The sequence below is a fragment of the Geotrypetes seraphini genome, chromosome 2, assembly GCF_902459505.1.
Source record: "Geotrypetes seraphini chromosome 2, aGeoSer1.1, whole genome shotgun sequence".
Taxonomy (NCBI): Eukaryota; Metazoa; Chordata; class Amphibia; order Gymnophiona; family Dermophiidae; genus Geotrypetes; species Geotrypetes seraphini.
In genome coordinates, this window is record NC_047085.1 from 440,935,379 (window position 1) to 440,946,413 (window position 11,035).

General features: G+C 38.8%; 1 protein-coding gene across 11 annotated transcripts in view; it reads left to right on the forward strand.

Moving 5' to 3' along the window:
- The window catches only part of THNSL1 (threonine synthase like 1), a 35,806-nt gene extending 30,263 nt beyond the window's left edge, over nt 1-5,543 (forward strand). For all 11 annotated transcript variants that reach the window (XM_033931386.1, XM_033931385.1, XM_033931392.1 and 8 more), the window contains one exon: nt 1,838-5,543. In XM_033931386.1, coding sequence (XP_033787277.1) covers nt 1,838-4,117 — 2,280 coding nt within the window. In that variant the 3' untranslated portion in view covers nt 4,118-5,543. The remainder of the gene's footprint in view (nt 1-1,837) is intronic.
- Nucleotides 5,544-11,035: the final 5,492 nt, after the last annotated feature.

Below are 11,035 nucleotides of genomic sequence, written 5' to 3' on the forward strand. Positions count from 1 at the left end.
ATTGGAAAAAGTATATACATAGGGAAGGGGAGTACTTTGAAGGGGATCCAGTGGAATAAGTTGTAAGATTGTTTAATACATTTTTATAAAATTAGTCCTGGTACTGGGAAAGAGATTGGGGGAAGAGGGTGGGGAGTAGATGAGGATAAGTGTTCAGGAGAGTAATAAAAAAATAAAGAACCACAATTGGGGAAAAAATATTCCTTGCCATCTAGGCTGCACAGTTCTGAACATATGGGATGTTATTCCAGCCTACCAGCAGATGGAGGTAGAGAAAACAAATGAGGCTTTTTCAATGAACTCTGCCCCCCCTCCCTCCTGGCTGTGTCCTGATAATGCTCAGTGGAAACATCCAGTAGTTTTCTCTACCTCTAGCAGATGGTAGTTAGTTCAGGCTGGTGTTCCTGGTCCCTGGTCTAGCTCGCTGCACAACAACATTGAGCCTAAATGGCCACTTCCAGGTTCTCAGTCTCCAGACAGGACCTGGTTGAGTGCAGAGCTTAGCTTAATTTTCCCCAGTCAGACTTTTAGCGTCTACTAGGTGAGGGTTTTGCTTAGTCCTGTGGGACCCTGCCAGAGGGGCATGGGTAGGGTTACCATATTTTTCTTCCAAAAAAGAGGTCTAAAAAGGAAAAACAAAAGGATCAATCTTCACAACAGCATACTTTATTTTGCAAGGTAAATACTTCCACTTAAAAGTCACAAGAAACAAAAGTTTCACAGTCTTGAATGTTGCTGTCACCTCAGCCTTACTTGTCCAAATTGTAGATCGAGTGAATAAAATGATCCAATATGGGCCATGTTTCAGCACTGATGTCTGCATCAGGGGTCCTATTCCATTATGTACACATATATATTAACCAAAATATATTCAGCAATATAGTTGAATGTTGGCACAAAATGACTTATTTTAGCACATTGAGAAGTGAGTCAGTGCCGACATTCAGCCAGTGGCCTATGCGTCGAGCATTTTGGTTAGTTTGTGTATGCAGTAAAATAAGATGCCTGAAGCAGGCATCGATGCTGAAACATGGCCCATGTCGGGCCATTTTCTCCACTCGATCTACAATTTGGACATGTAAGGCTGAGGTGTCGGCAACATTCAAGACTGGAACTTTTTTGTTAATTGTGACTTTTTAAGAGGAAGTATGAGCTTTTAAATAAAGTATGCTGTTGTGATCTTTATGGGTTTTTTTCCTTTTTGGACCTCACTTTTGACGACTATCTGGTGAATTACCTTCGTGAGGTGTTGCCTCCTCTTTTTCTTAATTGTTTATTACAGGAGTTATACATCATATATGTATGAATGATTAGATATTACTGTATTAGAGATCTGATCATTTTTGAAGAAGTATTATATGAAAATCAGATTATATTCACTTTAAAATCAAGTTGCAAACTTAGATTTGCTCAGGTATCTGAGGAAGCACTTGGAATATGTCAGCTGAGAACTATGGGCTCCTTTTACAAAGCCGCGCGACTTTTCATCACGCGCTAACCCCTGCGCTGGCCGAAAAACTATCGCCTGCTCAAGAGGAGGTGGTAGCTGCTAGTGCGGCGGCAGTTTAGCACGCGCTATTACATATGTTAAACCGCTAGCGCGGCTTCATAAAAGGAGCCCCATATATACATTCTTTGTACAGTATTAGCAGTTTGACATTGTTCAATCTAAAAAATGACATTGTTCATTCTAAAAAAAAAAAGTTTTTCAGACTTTTTGTTTTACTATGCTGACTTAGAGTACTCAAAATGGGTTTGAAAGTAGAACTGGTTATAATGTTTTACTTTTAGTAAAATAGAATTCTACATATATATCTTTTTTTTTCTTGTTCTACAGCACTTGGGGTCATTGGCCTTGGAAGCACAGAAAAAGATGCTTCAGATTACTCAGTATCGACATTTGAAACGAATAGCTTGGAGTTCCTTTTCTAATTTTTATTTCACAAATGACAAACTTGTTGAATTGATTTTGCCAAGACCCCACGTGGGTGCAGAGCTGCAAAAATCATGGCTAACTACCCACTGCACTCTTACTGGAGACAAGAATCTTATCCTGATGGGACCTCCTGGTGCTGGGAAAACAACAGTAGGCAGAATAATTGGTCAGAAGCTAGGCTGTCCAGTGATAGATGTGGATGACGATGTCCTTGAAAAAAAGTGGAATATGAGCGTGTCACAAAAATTGCAGGATGTTAGTAATGAGCAGTTTTTAGAAGAGGAAGGGAACGCCCTTATGAATTTTACAGCATCTGGAAGTGTCATTTCCCTTTCTGGGTCCAATCCAATGCATTCTGCTAGCATGCAGCACGTGAAGAAAAATGGAATAGTGGTTTATCTGGATGTACATTCTAGCGATATCCTTGATAGGCTACAGTTAATGAAAGTAGATCGTATTATAGGTCAGAATTCTGGGACATCAATGAGAGACATACTTCAGAAGAGGAAGCAGTTTTATAAAAAATGGCATGATGTCCGTGTCTTATGTGAAGCTGGGATTACAGCAGAGATGATGGCTAATAAAGTACTCAGTGAAGTAAAGAGATACCAGGACTCGGAATCGGAAACTTTTGTTTCAACAAGAAGCACATTGCTCAGCAAATCTGAGCAAAAATGTTCTGCAAAACATTTTAGTGATGTTGTCATTGAAGGCTTGGCTTCTGATGGAGGGCTGTTTGTTCCAGAAAAAAAGCTACCAAAACTGAATGCTGGAGAGTGGGAAAGCTTATTAGGAGCATCATATGTGGAAAGAGCACAGATATTACTGGAAAAATGTATACATCCTGCTGACGTGCCTGCTGTCAACCTGGGAGAAATAGTTGAAGTGGCTTATGGAAACAATTTTGCTTGTGCTAAAATTGCACCTGTTAGGCACTTGATGGGCAACCAGTATATTCTTGAGCTGTTTCATGGGCCAACAGCATCGTTTAAAGATCTGGCCCTGCAACTGATGCCTCATCTTTTTGCCTATTGTATTCCAAGAGCATGTAACTATTTAGTCTGTGCTGCAACATCTGGGGACACAGGCAGTGCCGTCTTGGATGGTTTTAGTCGTCTGAATGACATTGACAAGGAAAGAATTGCTGTGATCTCTCTCTTCCCTGAGGATGGGATAAGCCACATTCAAAAATCACAGATGATTGGATGCCAGTGCGGAAATGTGTGGTCAATTGGTGTCAAATCAGATTTTGATTTTTGTCAGAAGACTGTAAAACAAATATTTACCAACTCGGAATACACCGGCTTTCTGGCTGCAGAATATGGGACTGCTTTAAGTTCTGCCAATTCCATAAACTGGGCTCGACTGCTTCCGCAAGTGCTTTATCACGCCTCAGCCTACCTTGACCTTGTTGCACAGAATATCATTTCTTTTGGAAATCCAGTAGACATCTGTATTCCAACCGGCAACTTCGGCAATATATTAGCAGCTGTCTATGCCAAACTGATGGGCATTCCAATTAGAAAATTTATTTGTTCTTCAAATCAAAACAATGTTTTGACAGATTTTATAAGAACTGGCCATTATGATCTAAGGGAAAGAAAATTAGTATCCTCTGTTTCTCCTGCAATAGACATTCTGAAGTCTTCTAATCTTGAACGCTATTTACACCTGATTTCTGATGGAAATGGGCAGCTAGTTGCAGAGATATTCAGTCAGCTGGAGAAGGTGCATCACTTTCAGTTACCAAAGGATTTGATTGGGAGACTTCAGAAAGATTTTGTTGCTGGTTGGTGTTCTGAAGAGGACTGTTTAGCTACTATCCATTCTGTATACCGCTCGACAGGTTATATTTTGGACACACACACAGCTGTTGCCAAAACTGTTGCAGATCGATTGCAAGATAGATCATGTCCAGTTATCATCTCATATACAGCTCATTATTCCAAGTTTGCACCTGCTATTTTGCAGGCTTTGAGGATTGCAGAAATAAAACCAGATCCCTTAAGTCAGCTTCACCTGCTACATTCTTTTAGTCCTTTGCCTCCAACCCATAAAATGCTGATAGAGACACTGAAGCAAAAAGAGAAGCAGAAGCATCAGGTCTGTGTTGCTGATGTGAATGCTGTGTTCAGTGAGATAGAAACTGTGCTACAAAGTCATTTCCAGAAAGTGTACTAAGTAATTGAGCTCTGGGGCAAATAATGTGCATTAACTGCAAGTTGCAAAACCTTCCCAACCCCTGAATATTTAGCCAGTCAGACTGAGGATGGGCAAAACATGTCATGCCTTAAGATGTGTCAAGGAGACATCTTTCCTCTTAAACTAGTGCCCTCAAAAGGATAGTAAAATGTTTGGAGTAGCAAAGTGAATCTTGGAGCATCAACAGACAGCACTTTAAATAGCAAGATATTTCACATATTGATCAAGGTTATCAAACCCTTCACTGTTGATGCCACAGCCAATTGGGCTTTCAGATGGTGATTGAGATAAATTGTAATTTATATGGTCTCTGATATATGCAAATTATTCATATTCATTATCTATATCTTGAAACCAGGACTGATGTTTGGGATTATTAGGGCAGACTTGGAAAACCCTGTTATATATTCCCAGTCATAAAATCATACAGAATTAAGAAAAAATGGGAAATCGTTCACCCAAACCAAAAATGACTGCATTTAGAACTAGCTTCTCTACACACAGTCAAAATACAAAAGGGAATAAGTTTAATGTTTTAAAAAAAAATGTATTACTCTGTGATGCAATTCGAATCATGTCTGTATATGGAATTCTCTTCCAGTTGTGATTCGTTCTGAGCTTTCTTAAGTAAAATTCAGATCAATGGTTAAGACTCATCGCTTTGGTCTAGCATTTCCTTGAAAACATTGGGAGTAGAGTCCTCTCTTTGGCAACTATTTATACTTTAATTAATTTTGGATTTTATTTTCTTCTTTTTGTTTTTCTTTGTTTTAATGGTGTTTCTTTTTTATTATTTGTAAATTGTGCTTTTGCTAAACCGAAGTGCGGTCAAAAATTTTAATGGACATAAATATATATGTGGCTAGTTTCACCCCAAGTAGAAGTGTGTATAACTGCAGTATGAACTGTATTCTTCAATTTTCTGCTGCTTTGTAATGCTGCATTTAGAAGTACTGATACTCTGCTTATGATTTGCCTTTGCACTCCTTGAGATTTTTTCCATGATGTAAGATGAATAAGTCTTCTAAAGGATGTCTCACACAATGGAACAGTACCACAATCCACAGCGATTCACTGAGGTTGTAGATTTTGTTGCTTTTGTTTTGTGCATGTGTGTGTGTGGGGGGGTGGGGCCTCTCATGTTCTCTTAAATTGTAAAATATAGAAATAAAGTTTGGGAATATTTTAAGCATATTATATTTGAATATTCCTAATAACTTTTGAATATCTAATAGGGCTTTATTTACACAATATTTGGCAAAGGTAGAATATGTAAAAAAAACAATATGGAAAGAAATCTTTAAAAAAAACTGTTGTAGTTGTGTATACATACTGATATTTACAGTTCAGCATTTTAATTTCTAACTAAAAATAAAGTAATGGTGTAAGAAATAAAGGTAATGGTGTAAGAATGTAATGGTGTAAGAATGTAAGTAATGGTGTAAGAATGGTGTAAAGTAATGGTGTAAGAAAGCAGGTTGCTTTCTTACCTGAAAAAGTTCTTTATCCCCCTTTCCTCACCCCCTCTTTCTTGTCAATCTCTATTCTGGTTGACTATTCAAAAGGGATTTGCAGTGATGGTGATACTTGTAAGCCTGTTTCAAGCTTGCCACTAAAGGTAGTTTCTTTTATAAACTAAACTAAACTAAAATTTAATCTTATATATCGGGTCTTCAAACAAAGGAAGCTCGACGCAGTTAACAAATTAAAAAAAATAAAGTAAACTGAAATACAAGAGTTAGTTTTCAAAATGTTTAGCGAATAAAAAAGTTTTTAGAAGTTTATGGAAGAGTTGGAAGGAACTGGGACACCTCAAAATTAGGGGAAGTTCATTCCATAGTTGGGAAAATTTAAACGCCAGAGTGCTGCTAAAATTCTTAACTCCTTGTACTCCTTTCCTAGAAGGAAGAGAAAGTTTAAATCGATGAATGTCTCTCGCATATGAAAATCTATAAACATTCCATAGCAGAGGAACAAGAGGAGCAAAGATACCATGTAAAATCTTAAAAACAATACATATACACTTAAACTGAATTCTAAAATAAACCGGGAGCCAATGGAGAGAGAAAAGCAAAGGAGTCACGTAGTCGAATTTGCTCTTTCCATAGATCAACTTCACGGCGGTATTCTGAATCAGTTGTAGTCTTTGAAGGTAGTTCTTAGTGATGCCAAGATAAATGGCGTTACAATAATCTAACCAGGATAATATAATAGATTGGACCAAAACAGAAAAATTACGTTGATGGAAAAGAGATCTGACCTTTCTCAACATTCGTAAGCTGAAAAAACATTTCTTAACCAGAGAGTTTATTTGATCCTTAAAAATAAGAGAAGAATCAAAAAGTATTCCCAAAATCTTAGAGGAGAACTCAATTTGTAGGGAGGCTCCAGAATCCAGAATATTGAGAAAGGAAAGAACTACAAAAGCTAAGCCAGAAGATTGTTAATTTGCTGGGGCTGTATACTGCCATGTTCTTGAGTAGCTGAAAAAGGATGTAATTCTCACTTCTTAACGCACACTACTTAAGTTTCACTACGTACAAACTGCCTTTTGGACTTAGTTATTCCTTCCCTTTATCTCTCTCCTATCACTCTCATATCCAATATTGGATACTAGCAAAAAATCACTTACAGACATAGAGTGAAATAGTGATTCTGAAAATAGATTGTCTGCTCCTGTTAGTCAAACCCATAAAACATAAACCCATGCTCATATTTTAGCCTTTTTGCCCCTTTATTAACTTCATTTCCAGTGCAAAAGTAACATGAGTTGACCAGTGGGTTATTCACCTCTACCCATGAGTTTTTGTAGTAGGAATCATGTACAGCTTTTCAGCTCTTCCTCTTTGTGTCAGTGAGCAGTCCCCATCTCAGTTTTTCCTTGTGCAAGTGAGTTGAGAAGGTGTCTTTTCTTCTGCTCTGCAATTGAGTTATTATTTTCGGGTTGTTAATCCGAAGTTTGAGGTTTCACGATGCCCCAGAAGTTCCCAGGATTCCTGGGACAGTTCTGCCTGGGAGAAGAAACAGCCTGTAGTTCAGAGGGTTGTAGCTGGTGGAGGGGGGGAGGGGGAGGGGGGTAATACTTTCGCAGGGCACCTACCTAGCTGGCCTGCACTAATGCTTAGGATAGCTCAGGGTGTGTTACCCAATGAGCTCAGCTCACCTTTGATTTATCAGGTGCTTCAGCACAGGCTGAATGGCCCTGTGGTGGTCCAGAGTAGGTGCCAGTTGCTTTCCCCTGCCCCCTCCTACCCCATCGAAGATGCATGAGGAGCTAATGGGGTCAATGATAATCTTATTTCAGTGTCTTCCAGTTCCAGAACAAAATTCATAAATGTATGCAAAGGCATCTTGGAGGTTTCTGTAAACAAAGCTGACTAAACTTTTGATGGCTAATCCTAAACTGTTGTGCATTAGTGCTTCCTAGTAGAGAGAAGCTTTACTGAACATAGAACTGTAACTATCAAAGCTAATTAAGGAGGAGGAAGAAATGTTTTACCCTTAATGGCAATTCAGGGAGCAAACTGGATTCAAATGCAAAAAGCAAATTGAAATGTATATGACTATATTGCTCTCTCAACCACAAGATTGCATTCCGAGCAGACTTTATTGCACTGAGAAGGGTAATTTATATTACTTCAGCCATACTCTTGGAGAACTGGCATTTTTTAAAGCAAAATGCAGAAATAACCATTTCATTTAATTATTTATTACTCCATGCAGTTCACTTTGTAATTTGTATGGAGACTGTAATGCCATTCACCTTGAGTCAATGCCAGGGGGTGCTGAAAAGTTCTTAGCCCAACTAAGAAGAGAATGATGTGAATATGGTTCAATGATCTGAAACAATGTAAAAATAGAGAATTTTGTTTCTGCAAATTGGCACTTAACAAGATGAGATAACTCTTTTCACCTACAACTCTGATCTGAGAAAGAAGAAGTTCCTTTGTGAGCTAATCATAAGTTAGTCCATTAAGAAAGGTATTATATTTTTCCTTTATGTTTTTATTTCTACATATTATCAGATACAGTGGCACAATAATGCGCAGAATTTAGGAAGTTGGTTGGTTGGGATATGAACTTTTAAGCATCTCCTTGTATGTGATGAATGAAATGTTTTATCAGTACTGTACTGGGGAGAAGATGATCAGCAAACTGATTAACAATTTGGGGCACTTAGAATATGAGGCTAAGGCAATGCATCTCAATCCAATCCTCGGGGAATACCTAGTCAGTCATGTTTTCAGGGTATCCACAATGAATATGCATGAGATAGATTTTCATGGAATGGAGGTAGTACATGCAAATGAATTTCATTCATATTTATTGTAAATATCTTGAAAACCTGGCTGGCTGGGTCTGTCCTGAGTACTGGGTTGAGAACCTGTGAGCTAAGGACATATGTGGAACAATTGAAGGCTATAGCATTCAGAGGAAAAAAGGATCTTAGGTGAAATATTTAATTCAGGCATTGACATGAGTTTAGAGAAGATGATGGATGGGAAGCCTATGGTTGCCATATGGCTCCAGAAAAAGGAGGAAGGATTGAGACATTCAGGTTTTACTTCCATTGCTTTCAATGAAAGTAAAACCTAGATGTCTCTTATTGGTCCTCCTTATTTCCATTGCTATCAGTTGAAGTAAAACCTGGATGTCTCAATTCGTCATCCTTTTTCTGGAGCCATATGGTAACCTTACCTATTGACCTAGACCAGGGGTAGGCAATTTTGGTCCTTCAGAGCTACAGGCAGGTCAGTTTTTCAGGATATCCACAATAAATATGCATGAGATAGATATGCATGCACTGCTTCCTTGAGATGCAAATCTGTCTCATACATATTGCAGACATCCTGAAAAACTGACTTGCCTGGGCTCTCAAGGACCGGATTTGCCTACCTCTGACCTAAGAACATAAGAATTGCCGCTGCTGGGTCAAACCAATGGTCCATCATGCCCAGCAGTCCGCTCACGCGGTGGTCCTCTGGTCAAAGACCAGTGCCCTAACTGAGACTAGCCCTACCTGCGCACGTTCTTGTTCAGCAGGACTATAATTCCCAAGGAATAAATGAAATGAGTGCTGAAATGCAAAACAAAGTGTGTGCTTTATAAAGCTACTCTTGACCAATGGGGTGAATGAGGAAAGTAGATATGAGACTATCCAGAGAGCAGAAAAAGAGAAGAGAAATAGCCTGAAGGTTATAAGTACAAATGCTCACATTTTAAGCAGCTAAATTCCATATCTACAAGACCTGATGGTCTGGACAGACCTAAATATTCTTGGTATCATGGAATGTAGGTTTTTCTGACAGGCTGTGATAACAGAGCTGATTAGCAGTTGAGCCCTTCTAGAAAAATGAAAGTTCTATAATATCTACGTACAACTGTGTCGGTCTAACATGATACACAGGGGTCTTAGGAGACCAGATGTTTTGAGCAACGGGCACATGAGTATTGCTGGCTACTTAGATTATTACTAACCTTTGTGGTTAGGCTTGGGAAAGGTGGATGCTGGGAGAAACTAAATGAAAATTTTGTATGGTATATCAGGATCAGGATCTTGCAAAGGAGGAAGACAAAAAAGACAACTGAACCTCCCCTCAACAAAAAACCTTAAGTAAAAACACATATTCAACATAATGTTTACATTCATTGGTATGAAAACAGAACAATCTCCCAACAATCATCAGATCTGAACCAAACTATCTCACGTTTTTCAAGAAACTAAAGACCTATCTCTTCGACTTCATATCCCACAACCATCAGAGCCGAACCATACGTCGACACAAAATTCACCCAATAAAGCTGATCCACATAACTACATTTCACCCCATCGCCACCATGGCACCAAGTACACAACTAGCAATCAGTTAATGACTACAGCAGACTATCTACCTCAAAGCATCATTCATCAAACTGTATTAACTCACCTCTTTGTATTTAACCCATCCCTAAATGCTTATGTAATGTACTTCCTGCAGCATCTCTGAACTGTATCAAATTATCTCGTTTAGCTGCACGGTATGACAATTTCTACCTCATAGAATCTCAAAGGATCTATAATGTATCTCTTTTGCATTCTTGCACTGTGCTAAACTATCTTCATAAATTGCACTGTAAGTCGCCTTGAATCTTTTTTAGGCATAGCGTGACTCATAAATTTCAGATTAGTTAAGGAACATTCATACAGAGGCTCACATGATGTAGCTGGCAGTTGGGATGTGTCATATTTAATGTATTTATAAATCATAAATTTGTATTTATTCTCTACCTAGTTAGGGTTTTTTGAGGGTGCAAAAAAAAAAAAAAAAAAAGTCTTCAGTATTCAGCCAGTAGTGGTCAGCATTTTTCTAAATTGTTGACCATTGCTGGCTGAATTAGGCCTTCATATTCAATACTGGGCCATTTTGAGGCACCAGCACTGAATATCTGGGGCTATCCACACATATGCTGGCTGCTGTTATTTATGTAGGTCCTGGCTGAATGTCAGCTAGGACCCACATAAAGGCATGTGTCAGACTTAGCTCCTGATATTTAAAACCCGCCCTTTTCCAGGTTCCTGATCCCTGTAACATGCCCCTGGCTTTCAGTGTCCTCCATTTTCATTCCCCTTGACTTTTTCCCCCACTTTGGCTCCCCATTATTCCATGGCTGCAGACCTCTGTCTGAGAGATCCCACATGCCTATCCCAGGCCCTTTTGAATTCAGACACAGTTTCTGTCTCCACCACCTCTTCTGGGAGACTGTTCCATGCATCTACCATCCTTTTGGCTTACTGGGCATGTGCAGGGACTTCTGCTTTCCAAGGCTTCTCCCCTTGCCTTGCTAGTTTTGTTTTTAGCTGATGTAAATGCATATATACAGTAGATATGTCTATGGGGATTTTTATTTATTTAAAAA